The 20,990-nt window shown below is 48.6% G+C and overlaps 1 protein-coding gene across 3 annotated transcripts in view; it reads left to right on the plus strand.

Moving 5' to 3' along the window:
• Positions 1-20,990, plus strand: part of LOC122103295 (myosin phosphatase Rho interacting protein) — a 144,621-nt gene that overhangs the window by 119,085 nt on the left and 4,546 nt on the right. The window contains exons 15-23 of one of the 3 annotated variants that reach the window (XM_042673835.1): positions 162-278; positions 2,714-6,526; positions 11,843-11,990; positions 12,598-12,715; positions 13,999-14,158; positions 16,211-16,330; positions 16,830-16,916; positions 17,917-18,079; positions 20,297-20,382. In XM_042673835.1, coding sequence (XP_042529769.1) covers positions 162-278; positions 2,714-6,526; positions 11,843-11,990; positions 12,598-12,715; positions 13,999-14,158; positions 16,211-16,330; positions 16,830-16,916; positions 17,917-18,079; positions 20,297-20,382 — 4,812 coding nt within the window. Of the gene's footprint in view, positions 1-161; positions 279-2,713; positions 6,527-11,842; positions 11,991-12,597; positions 12,716-13,998; positions 14,159-16,210; positions 16,331-16,829; positions 16,917-17,916; positions 18,080-20,296; positions 20,383-20,871; positions 20,938-20,990 lie in introns of all 3 variants that reach the window. The other 2 variants (XM_042673834.1, XM_042673833.1) reach the window with 2 other exon arrangements.

Consider the following 20,990-nt stretch of genomic DNA (forward strand, 5'->3'; position numbering starts at 1 on the left):
GCTTGAGCTGGAATTTTCAGTTCCAAATGCCATAGATGTTTAGGCCCAGAATCCTAGGCTACTGCCTGTAACTGGAAGGCTTCTATGGAGCAAAGCCAGTTATCTGGCTACTTTCGTTTGCTTGTCATCATGTTTAAGATCATGTATCTTTCTACCAACAGCTGGAGCAGAGTCAGAAGGAGGCTTCGGACCTTCTGGAGCAGAACCGACTCCTGCAAGACCAGCTGAGGGTGGCCCTGGGTCGAGAGCAGACAGCCCGGGAGGGCTATGTGTTGCAGGTAGGGCAGAGTGGCTGCCAGGTCTGCAGTGCACCCAGGGGCTTCAGTGTGAAAGGTCTTACTCAGGCCTATAGGTTAGGAATGTGCAAAGCTGGTGGAATGGCCTTAGCTCCTCTCCTCCAAGGACCAGGGCTCTCAATGTGAGGAGTGCTCTGTGTTCATGTCCCTCCTACTGTGACATCTGTAGTAATGTACCTGAAACCCTTCACCTAAAATTTTTTTTCTCTAATGAAATCATCTGGGTGACCTCTCCTTTTGGCTCTCTTATCAGCATTTTTTTTTTAATAAATACCAAACATCTGCATGCCATTTCTAATTGTTTCCACAATAGCAGCATTGGTCCCATTGTATAGGTTGGCAAACTAAGGGCTTTCTTATGACCAACTACAAGTTCAGGCCCCATCCCCTCCTTTGTCTCTACCACACTATGGAGATCTAGGCTGTCAAACTGTACTAGGGACCCATGTTACTTTCTTACCAGACTAAAATTTCTGCAAAACGGTGGCAGCCCCAGCCAGTAGCATATACCCAATGTTCCTCTGTTACAGAAGTTGTCTGCCATAGAGTCCTGGCTGCTCTCACAACCTCAGGGTCTAGCAGCCCTGATGTAGATGTGTTACAAGGCAGGAATAACTGTCCCACCATACCCTAGACCCTGTGCTAGTTAGAAACTCACACTCCTGACCTATGGTGCTGTCATGCTGGCAGAGGGTGGACAAGTGCTGGGGAGCAGTAGCATAGGGGTAGCAGAACTAAAATCAAACTCTTGCAAAGGCCAAAAATGGAGAATTGAAGTCAGGGCCTAGGGTCAAGTCTTGATCCTGCCATTGATCCCAGAAGCAAGGGCTCCTCCCTCAGCAGCAGCTTCCTGCCTGTGCATGCTATAGTATGCTATAGTGATACCCAAGGCCCTTAGACTATCAAAGACCCAGAGTGTCTGTGGTGAGTTGTCAACACTGTTGAGTGACTTACTTAAGCTTGGTCATCCCTGGCAGGAAAAAGATCAGGGAGGCTCGGATGCCCTCTGATTGGAGCCTATCTTCCTGCCTCCCCCCCCTCCCACCCCCCACTGTCTCCTCTGCTGCACAAGCACTTGGCCTCTCTCTTCTTCTTCTCATGTATCTGTACTTCTTCCCTTGCAGCAACGTTGTTGCCTTGCCCAGTTTAGACTCTTAGCTCAAGAACTGGCCGTGACAGATGGCCCCTCCTCCTTGTCCTTCAGTGAGGGCCTTTGGTCATTCATATATGCCTCCCTGTTTGTGACAGAGTTTTGTTCTCGGGGCCCCATCCTACAGAACTGGATGCAGATCAGATGGTAAAGACACTGTGGATGGCTTTGCACATTGCTAACCTGGGAACTTGCCTATGTGTCTTAACATGAATCCCCTTCATGTGCCTACACTGAAGGCCCTGTTGATCACCACTGAGCCACACTGCTCTTTCACACTCAAATAACCAGTGACTGCCCCTCCTTCCCAAACTTTGGAAATGTTTGTAGTCAAGTTAGAAAGGGCAGGGACTTTGGGGCTGAGAGCTGACAAGTATGACTGTTGAGGGGTGGGGTGGGAGGTGCTGTGCTAACTGCTGGGAGGGGCCTGCATGCTTTGGCATCAAACTAGAACTTAACTGAGTGTCACATCTGTGGTTTCCCCATCAGCAGACCAAGGGGAACCTAGGCAGGCTAGATTGTAGGTGGGGCTCTACTCAGTCTTCTTCATGTTGTTTTTCTCCTATGTTACATTCTGTCTCTTCCACATGTTTGGGAGTTTTATTTGTGTTTTGTTTTTAGCATGCTTCACTCTCTTATTTTGAACTCCACAAAGGTTTATTTTGATACTTAACATATATTACCCCTTAGTTTTCGTTCCCCCTCATTCTGTCTTCTTGCAGGTAGAAATTAGTTCTTCCCATTACCATGGAGGCCTTGCTACGCTTTCCAAAGGAAACCGTTCCGGAATGTCACTCCCTGACATTTTCTAAGCAGCTCCTTGCCTTCCTTCCCACCCTCTGCTGGAAGGAAGTGACATCACTTACCTGCCCCTTGCGCTTACTTAGATTTGTGGTCTAGACCTCCATACTTGTTGTTTTGCAAAATAAACAGATGCAGATGCTGTGCTGCCTCGTCCCACTCCCCGTCGTCTTCTATAGCCCTTCCGTCTCCGTTTTGCTTCTCAGTGTGTTCCATTACTCAGTTTTGTTTGGTTTATTTCTCCTAGAAACTGGTTAGAGCTGTTTTTTGATGTTATTGTCCATGTTTTCTGTACACCTGGAAGCAGCTAATGTGTTGGATTTTTTTTTAATGGGAAAAAAATGTGCAAAGGATAAAAGACAAACCCACCAAGAAGCTTTTCTGTGGTTGATCCTGGCCAGAGGTGTGACACTCAGAACGGGGAGGCCCGAGTGTTACTAACTAGTATTTAATCGATTTTTTTAAGACTGAAGTGGCCACCTCCCCGTCCGGTGCCTGGCAGAGGCTCCATAGAGTCAACCAAGACCTCCAAAGTGAGCTGGAAGCCCAGTGCCAGCGGCAGGAGTTGATCACGCAGCAGATTCAGACCCTGAAACGTAGCTATGGGGAGGCCAAGGATGCGATCCGGCACCATGAGGCCGAGATCCGGAGCCTGCAAGCGAGGCTCAGCAATGCTGCTGCTGAGCTAGCCATCAAGGAGCAGGCACTAGCCAAACTCAAAGGTGAGCTGAAGATGGAGCAAGGTAGAGTCCGCGAGCAGCTGGAAGAGCGGCAACACAGTGAGGCTGCCCTGAGCGGCCAGCTGAAGGCCAGTGAACAGAAACTCAAGAGTGCTGAGGCCCTGCTGCTAGAGAAGACTCAGGAGTTGCGGAACCTGGAGACACAGCAGGCGCTGCAGCGGGATCGGCAGAAGGAGGTGCAGAGGCTACAGGAGCGCATCGCTGACCTCAGCCAGCAGCTGGGTGCCAGTGAGCAGGCCCAGCGGCTGATGGAGGAAAAGCTGCAGAGGAACTACACACTGCTGCTAGAGAGCTGTGAGGAGGAAAAGCAGGCCCTGCTACAGAACCTGAAAGAAGTTGAAGACAAGGCCAGTGCCTATGAGGACCAGCTGCAGGGCCATGCACAGCAGGTGGAGGCCCTCCAGAAAGAGAAGCTGAGTGCCACATGTGAGGGCAGTGAGCAAGTACACCAGTTAGAGGAACAGCTGGAAGCCCGGGAAGCCAGCATCCGCCAGCTTGCCCAGCATGTGCAAGGCCTCCGTGATGAGCGAGACCTCATCAGGCAGAGGTTCCAAGAGCTTATGGAGCGTGTGGCCATGTCTGATGGGGACGTGGCCGAGCTCCGGGAGAAGCTGAGAGGAAGAGAGGCCGACTACCAGAGCCTGGAGCACTCACACCGCAGAGTCTCTGGCCAGCTGCAGAGCATGCGCACTCTGCTGAGAGAGAAGGAAGAGGAGCTGAAGCACATTAAGGAAGTGCACGAGAGAGCTCTGGAAAAGAAAGACCAGGATCTCAATGAGGCTTTGGTTAAAATGGTTGCCTTGGGGAGCAGCTTAGAGGAAACAGAAATTAAGCTGCAAGCAAAGGAAGAGATTTTACGGAAATTTACAAGTGACTCTCCAAAGGATGTAGAAGAGCCTCGGAGCACTCCCGAGGACACGGAGGAGGATGGTGTTCTGCTCTTGGATCAACAACTCCCAGCTGCTGGAGCACCTCTAGGCTTTCCCCACATTAAGCTGGAGAATGAGGAACCTAGCACTGGTCTGGGAGAGGAGAGTGGCAATGGCAGCCCTGACAGAGAAGAGCATGCCGTGTCCTCCAAGTCTGTGGAAGTGCCTGATAGAGAAGGACATCCACAGAGCACAGCCAAGCCTGACCAGGGAACATCTGGTGTTAAAAGGCAAAGAATACGGTTCTCCACCATCCAGTGCCAAAAATACATCCACCCTGAGGGATCTGAGAAGACCTGGACCAGCAGCACATCATCAGACACCAGCCAGGACCGGTCCCCCTCGGAGGAGAGCATGTCCTCAGAGGCCACCCCCAGTACACTGCCCACAACAGGAGACTCCGAGACATACCTCTCCATAATCCACTCCCTGGAGACCAAGCTCTACGTCACAGAGGAGAAACTCAAGGATGTGACTGTGAGACTAGAGAGCCAGCAGGGCCAGAGCCACGAGGCGCTGCTTGCATTGCACCACCAGTGGGCTGGCACTGAGGCACAGCTCCGTGAGCAGCTCCGTACCAGCTTGCTGCAGGTGGGTGCACTGGCCTCCCAGCTGGAGCAGGAGAGGCAGGAGAGGGCCACAAGCATTGAGAACCACGTTGGGGAGTTGGGAGACTTCCAAGCAAAGAACAGCCATGCCCTGTCATGCTTAGAAAACTGCCGAGAACAGTTGAAGTCTCTGCCAAAGGCCGACCAGGAGGATGAACAGGACACACGTGCAGCCTCCCTGGCCAATGTAGAGAATGCACTCCTGAGTGCCATTGAAGCCTTGCGACCCTGGGCAGCCCTTGCAGAAAGCGGAGTTGAGGCTGGGCAGGAGAAAGGGCATTCTGTGGAGGGTAAGATGGCAGCCCTCACACAGCAACCCGGCCAGTCAGTGCTGAGTGAGCAAGAGCACATGAAGCTGCTCTCTGATCAGATAGCCCTGGAGGCTTCACTCATTAACCAAATAGCAGATTCTTTAAAGAACACAACCTCTGATGTATCTTGTGTTCTTCATGAGCTTGCTCAGTCAGGAGAGTGGCCACTGGAAGGAGAAAGTGCCATTGTCTCCTCTGGGGCTCCAGTGGAAGCCTGGGCCAAGAAAGTGTTAGTGGATGGTGAGTTCTGGAGCCAGGTCCAGTCCCTTAGTAAGCACTTGGGGACACTGGGAGAAGAGGCAACTGACACATCAGGAGGTGAACAACAGCATGTGCCCCGAGGCCTGGCTGAAGCCACATGGGTCCGAGCAGAGCTCAGCTTTGCCACACAGTTCATAAGGGAGTCATTCCACCGCAGGCTTCAGAGAGTCCAGGAGACTCTGCAGGGGACCCAGACAGCCCTACAGCAGCACAAGTGTATGCTGAGGGAAATCCTGGGTGCTTACCAAACCCCTGGCTTTGAGAGAATGATGCAGCAGATTTCAGAAGCCCTTGAGTATCCAGCACGCATTGAGGACAGTTGCCAGATATCCTGGGACCTGAACCCATTAGAAGAAGTACGGAAGCCAGGTTCAGATGGCACTCAGGAACCCTTGCTCCACCAAAGCCCTGGGATCCTTGTTGCTATTCAGGAAGAGCTTGCCCAGCAGCTGAGGGAGAAGGCTAATGTCCTCAAAGAGATCGCTGCTGCCTTGCCAGCTCTGCCACCCTCAGAGTCACTCCAGAATTGTCAGAAGCTTCTACAGATGTCCCAGAATCTCTCATACAATGCTTGTCTGGCAGGCCTCAGTCAGTATTCTTCATTACTGGTTCAAGATGCAATTATTCAAGCTCAAGTGTGCTATGCAGCCTGCAGAATTCGGTTGGAGTATGAAAAGGAATTGCAGTTCTATAAGGCATCCTGGAAAGCCAGGGGGCCTTCTTGCCAGGAGCAGGCACACGCAGTTGGGGTCCTGCGAGAGGAATATGAAGAACTGCTTCGTAAGCAAAAGAGTGAATACTTGGAAGTGATCACCCTCATTGAAAGGGAAAACACTGAGCTCAAGGCCAAGGTGAATCAGCTAGACCATCAGCAAAGGTGTCTCAAAGAAGCAGAAAGCAAACACAGTGAAAGCATGTTTGCCCTGCAGGGCAGGTATGAAGAGGAGATCAGATGTGTGGTGGAGCAGCTGAATCGCACTGAGAACACACTGCAGGCTGAGCGCAGCCGGGTCCTAAGCCAGCTGGATGCCTCAGTCAGAGATAAACAGGACATGGAGCGGCAGCATGTACAACAGATGCAGACACTGGAAGATAGGTTCCAGCTGAAGATCAAGGAACTTCAGGCCATCCATGAAGAAGAGCTGAGAGCTCTGCAGGAGCACTATGCACGGAGCCTTCAAGAGACCCTTGGTCTCTGCCAACAGCGGCACTCTGAGGCTCTTTCAGTTTCCTCCCCCTGCTGGCAGCCTGAGCCTGGGGATGCCCAGGAGGCTGACAGGGAACCTGACTCCATGACCGGGCTGCGAGAGCGCATCCAGGAGCTAGAGGCCCAAATGGATGTCATGCGGGAAGAGTTGGGCCACAAGGAGCTAGAGGGCGATGCAGCTACACTACGGGAGAAGTACCAGCGGGACTTTGAAAACCTCAAGGTCTTTAGTACCATTTAATTTGTCGAGCCAGTTCTTGATGGGTGGGGTGCAGGGCACAGGACTGGATAGGACCCTCAGGGTAGGATCTGGGAGGTGTTTCTTGGTCAGCTGCTATGCAGATAAGATGGCAATGAGGTCCTGTTATCCCTCTTAATCCCTCTGTTAGGAAGATTAACAGAAAAGATGTGTCCCTATGGAAGAACAGAATGGTCTTCCCCTGGTCTCTCCATGTCCCCCAGAGGATCCCTCCTTCCTCCCCAACAGAACCCCATCTACCTGAAGACTACCTCACACCCCTGAAGGGTAGCCACCTTCTCCTGACTGTCTGAGGACAGCAGTTAAGACTTTCTGACAAAGACTATTTGCTAGTCAGTGTTGAAGGTCCCTCAGAGGATCTGGCATGGAGTAGGGTAGTATCTAAGAAGGGCTTTGACTGAAGTACAGCTTCCAAGTGCTCTTATCTCCAGGAGCTTCACTCTCTATCCCCAGACCTTGGCTGCATAGGAGATATCCAGGCTACTCAGGGTGAGGCCAGGAAGGGGTCCAGGTTTTCTTTGTGACCTCACACCACAGCATATGTGTGGCTACCCAGGCATAATCCTGGAGAGTCTCACCATCTCTTAGTAGCTGTATCGTCATTTCCTCCCCCTTTTGGGAAGTACACATGGTCCCTAGGAAAAGCCATACTGGTCCCTGCTGGCCAGGGCTGCTGCCTGTGATTGTTTCCCAACACCCTAGTCCTCTAGTGCTGAACACAAAGGCTATCTTCATTCTGCAGTTTATCCTTTGTCTCTGTAATTACACAGCAGTGAGCACTCTCTTAGGTAGCTAAAACATTGTTTGAGGTCCTTTTCCTAACTCCAAGCCTTTTAAAAACCATCATGCGTTGTGAGGATGCTTCATTGGCTATTTTCCCCAAATATACATTTGCTGGCCCTATGGTCAGTTTACTGGCTACCATCAGGTAAATCCAGTGTGCCTTTAAGAGTAAATGGCACAAGGTCAGTGCTGGTGGCTCATACCTGTAATCTAGCTACTCAAGAGGAGACCAGGAGGATTATGGTTCAAGTCAAGCCCTGCTAAAAGAAGTTCATAGACCTCATCTCAATAGAAAAGGCTGGGTGAATGATGTAAACCTCTTATTCCAGCTACATGTGAGACTGAGATCCAGAGGATCTTTGTTCTAGGAAGACCTAGGCAAAAAAGTTCACAAGAAGCCGGGTGCTGGTAGCTCACACCTATAATCCTGGCTACTCAGAAGGCTGAGATCTGAGGATCGCTGTTCGAATCTAACCAGGGCAGGAAAGTCCATGAGACTGTTATTTCCAATAGACTCAGAAAAACCTAGAAGTGGTGTTGTGGCTCAAGTGATAGATTGCTAGCCTTGAACACATAAAGGCTCAGGGACAGCACCTGGCCCTGAGTTCAAGCCCCAGGACTGGCAAGAAAATAAGTAAAGTTCAGAAAATCCCATCACAACGGAAAAGACCGGACTTGGTGGCACCAACCAGTCACCTTTTCACCAGATGGAAAGGTGGAAAGTGAAAATAGGATCACAGTCCAGGCTGGCCCATAAAAAAAGAAATAACCACAGTAAAGAAAAAAATGTGCCAGGCACTAGTGGCTCACGCCTGTAATCCTAGCTACTCAGGAGGCAGAGATCTAAGGATTGCAGTTCAAAGCCAGCCCGTGCAGGAAAGTCTGTGAGATTCTTACCTCCAGTTAACCACTAGAAAACTGGAAGTGGTGCTATGGCTCAAGCGGTAGAGCCGGTTACCTTGAGCTGAAGAGCTGAGGGGCAGCACCCAAGCCCAGAGTTCAAGCCCCACAACCAACCAAAAAAAAAAGAGAGAGAGAGAGAAGAAAAATATGTGTGCTTCAAGTAGTAACACATTGACCTAGCTTGTTAATGTAAAGCTCTGAGTTCAAATCCCAATACCACTTTCAAGTGGCATAGACCTTGGTCTTGACCCCAAACCTGCTTCATAGTTCCCTTCCCGACTGCACCCCTTGCCACTGTTGTTGACTTCCTCTTTGCATTCACAGGAGCTTCCATAAGTAGCTGCTCTAGCTGCATAGTAGTCAGCTGTGTACAGATGGGCCTAGTCCTAGGGTCATCTGCCACTAGTTAGTGACAGCAAAAGATTTTGGTAGGCCTGAGAAAAACTCCTTTGATGCAGAGAACACTGGTCGGGAGATAGCATTGGATGCAGATGTCTGCCAACTTGTTTGGCATTCATCAACAGCTAACACAAGGAACATATATAACCAGACAATCTCGTAAGACAGGCTACCTGGGCGAAGCTGCTCTCTGCAGACTTCCATCTTGTTAGGGGACTATAGCACTGACCCCCATGGACCAGTGCCCCACTTCCTACCACAGCTCTGTCATAGCCACTGAGGAACTTTTTTGGTTTCCGTGCTAGATATAGTGACTCAAGCTTATAATCTTTGTTTTGTTTTGGCCAGTCATGGGGCCTGAACTCTGGGCCTGGGCACTGTCCCTCACCTCTTCAGCTCAAGACTAGTGCTCTACCACTTGAGCCATAGTGCCACTTCTGGCTTTTTCTGCTTATGTGGTGCTGAAGAATCGAACCCAGGGCCTCAGGCATGCAAGGCAAGCACTCTACCACTGAGCCACCTTCCCAGCCCTCAAGCTTATAATCTTAACTGCTTGAGATAGGGAGATTGGAGGATCACAGTTCAAGGCCAGCCCAGGCAAAAAGTTTGGCTAACTCCATCTTTTGTTGTTGTTGTTGTTGGTCGTGGGGCCTGAACTCTGGGTCTGGGTGCTGTCTCTCAGCTCTTCAGCTGTAGACTAGTGCTCTACCACTTGAGCCTCAGACCCATTTCTGGCTTTTTCTGCTTATGTGGTGCTGAGGAATCAAACCCAGGGCTTCATGCATGCAAGGCAAGCACTCTACCACTGAGCCACCTTCCCAGCTCCAGGGAACTCCATGTTGATCAATGCCTAGGCATGATGATATGTGCCTTGTCATCCCGAGTGTCATGGGGAAGCACAAGCAGGAGGACTGGCCGCCCATACCAGGCATAAAGTGAGTCCCTATCTTGAAAATAGTACACATAGGCTGAGCACCAGTGGCTCATGCCTATAATCTTAGCTATGCAGGAGGCAGAGATCTGAGGAGGTAAGGAAATGTGGCTCAAGCAGTATTGTGCCAGCTAAGAGCAAGCAAGCCAACCCAGAGCACAAGGCCTTGAGTTAAAGCCCTGGAACAGACAAAAGAAAGAAACTTAACACAAAAGAGGTTGGAGCCATGGCTTAAGTGGTAGAGTACGGGTTTAGCAAGCATGAGGCCTGAAGTTCAAAACCCCAGTAAAATTAGTTTGAGTTAGCATCCATTGGTTGTACAAAATGGATATCTTCACAGGGAAGCAATTGGGTCTTTAAAGATACCTCATTGTTTCTGCTGGAAGAATTTTTGAGAGGTTAGAGGCATGGCTCACTTGATAAAGTGCTAACCAGTGAGCGAAAGCGTCAGGTACCAAGTTCAAGTTCTGATCTTGAACCTAGAAAAAAGGGAGCAAAAGAATTCTGACCCTGTCTTCATATATGCCAAACCATTGGAAACTAATCAAAATATGTCAACTGCAGGGTTGAGTATTCTATTTCTGGGAATCCAAAATGAGATGTGGAAAATTCCACATCTGATGTGGTGTTCAGGCACCTTAACAATACTGTATAAAATCACCGTCAGGCTATATTTATAAGGTATAGGTGAAGCAAATGAGTTTCATGTTTGGACTTAGTCTATCCCCAGAATCTCATATATATGGTACAGATATTCTGAAATCTTTTAAAAAAAAAAAAAAAAAGATCCTGAGATTTAAAACCACTTCTAATCTCAGCATTTTGTAGCCAAGTATATTGCCTGAGAACTAGGTGTGAACCACATGTGTGGGAGGGGAAAGCAGGGAGTGAGGCAGTGGCATGGAGGTCTAGAGGTTTCTCCAGGCCTGGCTGTGGAGTGAGGCCAGCAAGTAGAGAAGCAGGTCAGGAGACATGCATCTTCCAGGGTCAAGCCCCTGGGGAGAAGAGATGTCCTTCCTGATCATAGTGGACAGTAGTGAAGACCTTTGCCAGTGCAGCTCATGCTTTGTAGAAATCCTGCCTGTAACCAACGATTTGAAAAGGCCATTCAAGCTGGAAATGTGGCTTAGTGGTAGAGTGCTTGCCTAACATGCATGAAGCCCTGGGTTTGATGCCTCAGTACCATGTAAACAGAAAAAGCTGGAAGTGGCATTATGGCTCAAGTGGTAGAGTGCTGGCCTTGAGCAAAAGAAGCTCAGGGACAGTGCCCAGGCCGTGAGTTCAAGCCCCAGGACTGGCAAAGAAAAATAATAAAATGAGTGAATCTGCCCCAAAGCATATCTTGAGGCTTGGATGGAGAGTGCCCTTGTGCACAAAGGTACTGCTCACACCAGGCATGTGGCCATATGTGACTTAGTGGTACAAGTAGCTCTGGCAGGCAAGGCCTAGGCTCGCTTTGGCTGTATGGGTTGGTATGGGCTCCTCTTGGGATTCCCCCATGTCCTACCAGGTCAGGTGGGAACATGGTTCTTCTGTCCTGTCTTGGGAAAGGTGGTGGAAGCCCTCATTGACTTGGTTTCTCTGTTCCCCTTTAAAAGAGGAAGTAATAAGGGACAGGTTACAGGAGGAAGATCCTAGAGTCTATTCTTACTCCCTCAGTGTGTGGCTGAGGGGTCAAATAACCAACTTTAGGTCATTAGCTGGCATAGTCCCCAACCCACAGGATGGGTAGAACATAACAGGTCATCCCATTTGTCACTGCATGTGAGTCTTATCACTCCAAACCAAACATGATGAGTGTATATGCTTGTCTTGTTCCCGTCAGTTTCCCTGGTGGTGAAATAGACCTACAGTTGGCCAGATTAAATTCTGCCACACCATCTTCCCACTGGAGGAATATCAACCTTCCTTATGAAGAAATGAGGTTCACATCTAGGAGGTCACTCAAATAGTAGAGCGCCTGCCTAGAAAGTGTGAGGCTCTGAGTTCAAATCCCAGTACTATCCCCCCCAAAAGAAATGGGCTTCAGAATAGTGGCAGAAAATAGATGAAGAGTTTATAGCTGCACACAGATTTCAAAGCACCAGTGGCTGGAAACACTGGCCATGTCCCAAAATGTCTCCATATTTTGGGAGCCTGCTCCTTGCTCTCCTATTGTGGGTGACATGCAGCAAATGCCAGTTGTCACTGGGCCAGAATAGGGAAGTGTGCTGGCACAGGGTACCCACTTGGGAAAAACACACAGGTTATCTTGCCTTCTGTAGGCCACATGCGAGCGAGGCTTTGCTGCCATGGAGGAGACTCACCAAAAGAAGATTGAAGACTTGCAGAGGCAGCACCAGCGGGAGCTGGAGAAGTTGAGGGAGGAGAAGGACCGCCTCCTGGCTGAGGAGACCGCAGCTACCATCTCAGGTAGGTAGGAGGGGGCACTCAATTCAGAGATGCCTACGTCCACTGCCTTGCAACCAAGCTTGAAGTTTAATTTGGACAACAGCAGAGACAAGGAGCCTTTCCAGAACAATTGAGAGCCAACTGCCTGTGACATTGCAGGACCAGCTCCCCACCTCTGTCAGACCCTCTGACAGACACTTGTGGAAGAAACACATCCTGGCCTGAGCCCATGGATGCCATCCCTTCTCCCGTTTTGTCACAGCCTTGACTGGTGTGTCTTGTCATCTGCTGTTGCTGTGTAGTGGCATCATGGTGGGACATTATTGTAGTGTCAACAAAGAAAGTGTGCCACTTGCTTGTTTTACAGATTTATCTAATTGGTTTTGGGTTTTCTAAAACCAGAAATAATATGCCTATAGTCCCCTGGAAAGAACTGGTATGGAAATTCTCCCTGTCTGTGTACCCCTGAGAATGGGTCTATGAGAGACCACGCTTATCCTGATGGCAGTGGTGGGTGAATATTACACTAGTCTATCCTCCTTAGTCTCTTGGGAGGAATGGCAGTAGGAAGGGCCACCACAGTGTGCAGCTGCAGCCCTGGGTACTGAGGGCCTTGTCCTCCTTACAGCCATTGAAGCAATGAAGAATGCTCACCGGGAGGAGATGGAGCGAGAGTTAGAGAAGAGCCAGCGGTCCCAAATCAGCAGCATCAACTCCGACATTGAAGCCCTTAGGCGGCAGTACCTGTGAGTTGCCTTTCCCTTCAAGTACCTGAGGATAGCTAGGGGTGGCTAGGAGTCGAGAACCCTGCCTTTCTGAGAATGTGAACCTTAGGGCTGGTCCAGAGAGGCTATGAGGCCTTGGTGCTAAGTCAGCCCATACCACCCTCCTTTCCATAGGCAGACATGGCCAACTGGAGCTTCCTGTATTAAAATAAAAAGTAATCACTAAATCCAAAGAAAAAAGTACAATAAATTATTTTTTTATTTAATAAACTTTATTCTCATGGCGGGGAGGGGGAAGGAAAAAGGCCACCTACTTGGTTCCTCTCAGTAACACTCGACTAATTTTCAGGCCTTAAGCAGACCATGGGCACTTGAGGCAGTATTTCTATTTCCTTTTAGTCCTGTCTGCTTCCCCTTCACAGGAGGGAATTATAAATGACATTTTAAAATCCTAGCTTGTCCAAGGCAGATTACCAAGATCAACTAGTTCTGCATCAGTGCTATTTTGTCATAAGGGGTTGAGAGCCTGGCCAGGGCTTGGTACCCAAGGCTCCATGGCTCTAAAAACCCCATATGTGTCAGACACTGGTGGCTCACACCTGTAATCCTAGTTACTCAGGAGGCCAGGATCTGAGGATGGCAGTTCAAAGCCAGCTCAGGAAGGAAAATACTGCAGATTCTTATCCCCAGTTAGCCATCAAAAAACCGTAAGTGGAGCTGTGGCTCAAAGTGATAGGGTGCTAACCATGAGTAAAAGAGCTCAAGGACAGCATCCAGGCCCTGAGTTCAAGCCCAATGACTGACCAAAAAAAAAAAAATATATGCAGAGCCCCTCTGAAAAGGGATTTGTCAGGGCTAGGTACATACATTGGGAGCAGTGAATGCATTCAGGCCCAGGCCACAGCAGCTCATATGGCATGTATGTTCACTTGATTGGGCTGATGACAGAGTTGAGCCTTTCATCCAAAAGTCTTCAGCTTCTGTTCCATCCTCGGAACATGGCCCTTCTGGATCCAGGGTGGCTGAGAATAGCATCCTGAGGGCTGTTTTCCTTGTATGGTTCCTGGGCTTTCAGATGATACAGAAGATGGAGTTCTAAAAATACTTCTCAAATGAGAAGAGTCCCATCCTGACTTCTCAGAAACAGATGTCTGTGTTGCCATGGTAACTAGATTCTGTTCAGAGTGGTATCACCAGAGAGGTGCCATTTGTGGGAGTCCCAGCAGTACAGCAGAGCAGGCTAGACATGGAATCAGTTGTGCAAAGCACTTCTGGCACAGGGCTAAATGTTGCTGTCTCTGCAGGGAAGAGCTGCAGTCAGTGCAGCGGGAGCTGGAAGTCCTCTCAGAGCAGTACTCACAGAAGTGCCTGGAGAATGCACACCTGGCCCAAGCGCTGGAGGCCGAGCGGCAGGCCCTACGGCAGTGCCAGCGTGAAAACCAGGAGCTTAATGCCCATAACCAGGTAAGCCCAGGCTGGGTTAGGATTCATCCTTAAGGTTATCCTGAGGTTCTCTATGACAATGAAGTAGATATCCCATCCCTACAGCATGTCCTGGATACCTAGTATGTGGCCTTCTTGCTATTCTCTGTCTGTTGCCAGAAGCTCTTTGCAGTTCACATGAGGCTGCCCTGCCACAGTGAAACCAGGTGCTAGAGTCTCGAGCCACTCCCTTCAGCCCTTTCAGGACCCTAAGTCTGGTGGCTTCTCTGAGCCTCCAGTTCATTGCTGAGCATAGCCTGTGGCTCGTCCCCAGAGTCAGAATATTCCATTCATGGGAGCTGGGCTTTACATTTATAAGTATCAGATCATTCTCATAGAATTTGCTATTTCTCCCATCCAGGCCCGACCCTGCTCAGCTTCCAAGATCAGATGAGATTGGGTGCACTCAGGATAGTATGGGCATCGACTGGGGAAAGGGAGAGGGTTGGAGGCAATAACATTGGGTCCTGTGTAAAGTTCTCTGCTGGCACCAGATTAGATTCCTATACCAGCACCATCCTGTTTTCCTCCTTGGCCCCCTGAGCCCATTGACATGCTACACGGGATCATGCATGAGGCTGCCCAGGCACCATCACTACAGTGGCTTGAAGATTTCCCCTTGTCAGCCAAAAAGAAAATTCAGGAAGTGGGAAGGTTGGCCAAATCCTGTAGGAACTTGTATGTGACAAACCATGACACAAGGAAACATTGTTAGTAATAGCAGAAAGGTATGAAAGTTTATGCTGTAAAGATGCAGTCAGCTCTTTGCGTCTGCTGGTTATGCATCCACAGATTTGACTAAATGTAGGTAAAAATACTTAAGGGGAACAAACTGTATCTGCAATGTACAGACTTCCTTGTAGTCTTCCCTAAACAATGCAAACCAACTACACATAGGGTATCTCCATGATACCCAGTATCATACAAAATAATATTTGTCAAAACGAACTCTAAGAAATGGAAACAAGAAGGGTTTTTTTTTCTTTTTTGCTGTTTTTTGGGTTTTTTGCCTGTTCATTTATTTATATATAAGAGGAGGCACAGAAATGGAAAGATAATGGATGAACGAATTCAGAAGTAGTACTCACTAGAAAATGAACTATACAATTTGTAGGAGGGAGTGGGAAGGAAAAGCTGGGAGAGAGCAAGCGAAGGTGTGACATTGTCCCAAAAGAAATGTACTCTTGGGCTGGGAATGTGGCTTAGTGGTTAGAGTGCTTGCCTAGCATGCATGAAGCCCTGGTTTCAATTCCTTAGTACCATATAAACAGAAAAAGCTGGAAGTGGCACTGTGGCTCAAGTGGTAGAGTGCTAGCCTTGAGCAAAAAGAAGCTCAGGGACAGTGCCTAGGCCCTGAGTTCAAGCTCCAGGACTGGCCAGAAACAAAAAGCCAGGCGCCAATGGCTTACGCCTATAATCCTAGCTACTCAGGAGGCTGAGATCTGAGGATCGTGGTTCAAAGCCAGCCTGCGCAGGAAAGTCCATGAGACTCTTATCTACAATAAACCACCAGAAAACCAGAAGTGGCACCATGGCTCAAGTGGTAGAGCGCTTGCCTTGAGCTGAAGAGCTGAGGTACAATGCCCAGGCCCAGAGTTCAAGCCCCATGACCGGGGAAAAAAGAAAAGAAAGAAATGTACTCTGACTTATGTAACTGTAACCCCTCATAGTACCCCTCATAATAACAGTAAAAGATTTTTTAAAAAGACTATGGAGGGGGGATGTGCATTGGTTCCATATAGTACCATACTACTTTTTTTAGTGACTGCAGCCTCCACAGATTCTGGTACCTCTCACAAGTCCTAGAGCCAGTCCTCAACCAATACCAAACAATACTATATGCAAATATCCAGGTAATAGCTTTTAAGAGGCTATATCACACAGCCTTAAATGCTGTACCTCACACATAGTAATGTTAAATACTCCTAGCTTTGCTGCTGCCGTGTCTTTGCATACTGTTGGGAGAAATGACCTTCCCAAGTGCAGGGGTAGCTCTGTGGAAGGTCTCTGTTCTGTTGTGTTGCTGTCCCTTAGGAGCTGAATAACCGCCTGGCTGCGGAGATCACAAGGTTGCGAACACTGCTGACCGGGGATGGTGGTGGGGAGGCAGCTGGATCACCCCTCACACAGGGCAAGGATGCCTACGAGTTAGAGGTAATGAACCAGGCCTTACATTACATCCTGAACAACAGAGTGAAATCCTATTTCAAAAAATAGAGGGGAACAAAGTGATTCTGATGTCAGATAGGCACGTAGTTTTCTCCCATTAGGTTAAGATATTTACCAGTAGATTAAAATTTCACCACATAAATGCCTCATACTAATGAAGACTATACTGCACAGTGGAGAAAATCAGCTAGGTAAGTATGGCAGAAGTTTCCACCCGAACAGTGTGTCCCATGTCTTGTAGCTTCCATCCAGGAGACCAACAGGTCAGCAGCACTTAGGTCTTGAGACTGAAGCATACAATTGTTGGGACTAGGGAGGATGGTAGTTGTTTTTTCCTTCTTCCTAGTTCTCTTCATAAAGAGGAAGCTTTATGCAATCTGAAAATTCTATTTTCTGTTGGGTACTGGGCTCCATGGTACATAGAGCAGCCATCCATTTGGCCGAAAGTCATTTTTTTTCTCTCTCTTGCTCTCTGTCATCCTAGGTCTTGTTGCGGGTCAAGGAATCAGAAATACAATACCTGAAGCAGGAGATCAGCTCTCTCAAGGATGAACTCCAAACGGCACTTCGGGTAATGACCTCACTACTAGAGTTGGGCAAGGAGGTTGTGTTCCCTGGCTTGGCACTGCCAATCTGGAGTTTTACTTTTTAAGGGGTCAGTGTTCCAAAGTCAAGCTCTAGAAGTGAGCAGCCCACCTGGCATGGCCATCTGGTTGTCATTTCATGTTTCTGGGTACTTGAGCAGGAGCTATGATAGCCAGAGAAATGTTCTAGGGGGTAAAAGGAAGGCCTTGTCTTCCATCCAGAATTAGGCCTGACTTGGCTCCTCTAGGAGATTCCTGGATTCAAAAAGAGAGAGGCAGGCCGGGCACTGGTGGCTCACACCTGTAATCCTAGCTACTGAGGAGGCTGAGATCTGAGGATCTCACAGTTCAAAGCCAGCCCAGGCAGAAAAGTCCATGAGACTCTTATCTCCAATTAACCACCAGAAAACCAGAAGTGGTGCCGTGACTCAAGCGGTAGAGTGCTCGCCTTGAGCTGAAGAGCACAGGGACAGCGCCCAAGCCCCACGACCAACCAAAAAAAAAAAGGGATGCAATGCCCTTCCCTTTTTCCCTTTTCTCTTTCCCTCCTCTCCTCTTCCCTCTCCCCTCTTCTTTTGTGCCAGTACTTGGACTTTAACTCAGGCTCTCCCTCAACTTCCCTCCTCCTCCCCCTAAAAAAATAAAAAAAAAAAAAAAAGGGATGCAATGGAATTTTTGACACAGGGTTTTCCTGGCTGAGCCCACTAGATGTACAGTCAAGGCCACACCCAGCAGGCAGAGGTCTATCCTTTTATACTGACTATCCTGTCTGCAGGGCCCATTTGTTTTTCTTTATACTCAGTTTCTGCCTTCAGAGAAGGTCCATGCGTTCTGGTACTGCACAGGAGAACAGTAAGTTTCCCAGCTGTAGCCAGGTCTCCTCAGGAGAGTGTCAGCCCCAAAATGGGTATTGATAGAAGCTGGGAATTGATAGAAGCCTTTTCCTCTAGACATTGCTGTCATTTGCTTCTGTTCCTCATTTCCTAGGACAAGAAGTACGCGAGTGACAAGTATAAAGATATCTACACAGAGCTCAGCATTGCCAAGGCCAAGGCTGACTGTGATATCAGCAGGCTGAAAGAGCAGCTAAAAGCAGCTACAGAAGCGCTGGGAGAGAAATCCCCTGAGAGCACTGCTGTGTCGGGATATGGTTAGTGCTTTGAACAATTGCTTCTGGGGCTCCTTGGATGTTAGTCACAATGTAAGGATACTGATCGTAGATCTCATCTTCTTGTAAAGCAGGAATGCAGGAGAGGGCCCTGCATGCGTGAGCTGCCCTTTTTCCTGCATCTCAGAGTAAATGCTCTGAGAAGCTGTTCCATCAGCACATTTCCATAGTAAAATCGTTTTGTCTGTTTTCCAGACTCTACAACTGTGTGGAAGCTCTTGCTGGTTGTTTAAATACAGGTTTTACCATAAAATCTGAAAAGGCCCTGCATGAGGTAGAGGAGAAAGCACCTACCTTCTCCAGTAGAAAGCAGGACTGACTCTTCTTCTCTAGATTGGCTAAAAACATAAAGGTGCTATATAGGACAGACCACCAAGAGGACTACAAAGCCACACCTTGTCAGATACTTTCAGAAATCCATGATTCTTATTCTTTCTGACCTTGAAAGTGATTTTTTTTTTCCTGGTCCTGGGGCTTGAACGCAGGACCTGGACACCATCTCTGGGCCTCAACCACTTGAGCCACAGCACCACTTCCAGCCTTTTCTGAGTAGTTTAGTGGAGATGAGTCTCAGACTTTTCTGACCAGATTGGCTTTGAACCACAGTCCTCAGATTTCAGCCTCCTGAGTAGCTAGGATTACATGCATGAGCCATCATTACCCAACTCATAGTGATTTTTTTTTAGCTACCCACAAACAGGAAAATCTGTTCAAGCTCTCCAATATAGTATCCAAGGAAGTAAGCTTCTCTCATTAGGCAGCCCAGGAGCAATAGCCATGGCAACACTGGCACAACCTGCAAGAAGAGCCCTTGGCATGGCCTCTGGAAGGTTGTCAGGATATACAGCAATATGGCCTACTAAGGTGCTACAGCAGTGGCTTCTGAGTGAGAGAATGTGGGGCTGGGAAGGTGGCTCAGTGGTAGAGTGCTTGCCTTGCATGCTCGAGGCCCTGAGTTTGATTCCTCAGTACCACATAAGAAAAAAGCTGGAAGTGGCGCTGTGGCTCAAGTGGTAGAGTGCTAGCCTTGAGCTGAAGAGCTGAGGGACAGCACCCAGGCCCAGAGTTCAGACCCCATGACCGGACCCACCCCCCCCCCCAAAAAAAAAAAAAAGAGTGAGAGAATGTGTGTGTCTTTAATCTGTTTTTTGTTTTGTTTTGTTTGTTAGTCGTGAAGCTTGAACTCTGGGCCTGGGGGCTGTCTCTCAGCTCTTCAGCTCAAGGTTAGCACTCTATCACATTGAGCCACCTTAACTTCCATTTTCTGGTGGTTTATTGGAAATAAAGAGTCTCGTGGACTTGCCTGCTCAGGTTGTCTTTAAACCATGATCCTCAGATCTTAGCCTCCTGAGTAGCTAAGATTACAGGTGTGAGCGCCTGGCTGATCTGTTTTGATACCTCCAGAAACTGCAAACACAGAATGTGAACAGAGCGCTGATCATAGAAACAGTAACCTACCATAAGCACAAATCAGGATGTGTGAAATGCACATGGCCCAAGCACATACATAATAGAAAAGAATGCAGGTAAAAAAAGGTCAGGAAGATGTTTTGTGTTGACCTAGAGAGCGATCCATAAACATATTAAGTAAAAACTGAAAAAAGCCTACTGCAGTATGACTCAATGTTTGTTTTGTCCAGCTTTGCTGGGCACTGGCTATAATCACACCTGTAATCTCAGCTACTCAGGAGACTGAGATCTGAGGATCACAATTTGAAGCCAGCCCAGGCAGAAAAGGCCATGAGACTACCAGAAAACTAAAGTTTTGCTGTGGCTCAAAGTGGTAAAGCACTAGCCTTGAGCAAAAAGAGCTCAGGTACAGTGCCCAGGCCCTGAGTTCAAGCCCCAAGACCAACAAAAAAGAAAAAGCCTTGATCTGACCTTGTCGTCAAGGAGAAACAGTACACAAATGAGTAATGTTGCAAATTAGTCTGCCTAGCAGATAGGGCAAGTCTAGCTCAGGAGCAAGCTCCTGTCCCTCACTGACTGTCCAGGCAGGAACACCCAACCCATTCCTCCTCTGCTTCTTTGCCATATTCCCTGAAAGGCCAACTGTATGTTGCAGTTATTGTTTGACTTATCCTAGACTGTTCAACTAAATAGCTAAGTATACTACAGTGGTGAGCTTAGAGCTTTAAATTGTCTGATTTCAGAGGGTTTTTTAGAAAACAGAGGTAATAGATCTGTTTGTTCCTTTAGACATAATGAAATCTAAAAGCAACCCCGACTTCCTCAAGAAAGACAGATCCTGTGTTACCCGGCAACTCAGAAACATCAGGTCCAAGGTAAGAAGGGTGCCCCTGCTGGGGGCTTGAAAATGGTGGGAAGAGGAGACACAAGGCCTAGGCATTGGCCAATCCCAAGTCCACTATGGGCCCCAGGTCCAGGCACCAGTCCAGCCCCATTATGGGCTGGTTCTGGAGGCTTCAAGTTTTGCATCTTTTGTGTACCACCTCCTGACCACACCAACAAAGGCCAGGGCACAGAAGAATCAGCTTTTTTGCCTTCTAGACTAGCCTTTATTCCAGCCCCTTCTAAAAGCAGCTCCACTGTCCTATTGTTGTGTCCCTGTGTGCCCTGGTCATCAGACTGACAATGTGTCTTTGAGAGGCCAAACTGTCTACCCTCCCTCCCCAGCTATGCAGTGGCCAGTTCCCAGGTTCTTCCCAGTGTCAGCCTTGTGTCTCCAGGGTGAAGGGTGGAGGGGATGTGGCCAGCATGCTGCATTAGGATTGATTGTGTGTGTGTCTTATTTTTGCTTTTTCCTCTGACAGTCCGTAATTGAGCAGGTCTCATGGGATAACTGACTCGCGTCCGCTTCCAGGTCCCCAGTCGTGTAGGTAAACCACTTCCTACCACCACCCACGGCCTGCACGGGGCGGCTCTGCATGCA

This window comes from Dipodomys spectabilis, unplaced genomic scaffold (genome assembly GCF_019054845.1).
Source record: "Dipodomys spectabilis isolate Male_0828 unplaced genomic scaffold, ASM1905484v1 ptg000018l, whole genome shotgun sequence".
Classification (NCBI taxonomy): domain Eukaryota; kingdom Metazoa; phylum Chordata; class Mammalia; order Rodentia; family Heteromyidae; genus Dipodomys; species Dipodomys spectabilis.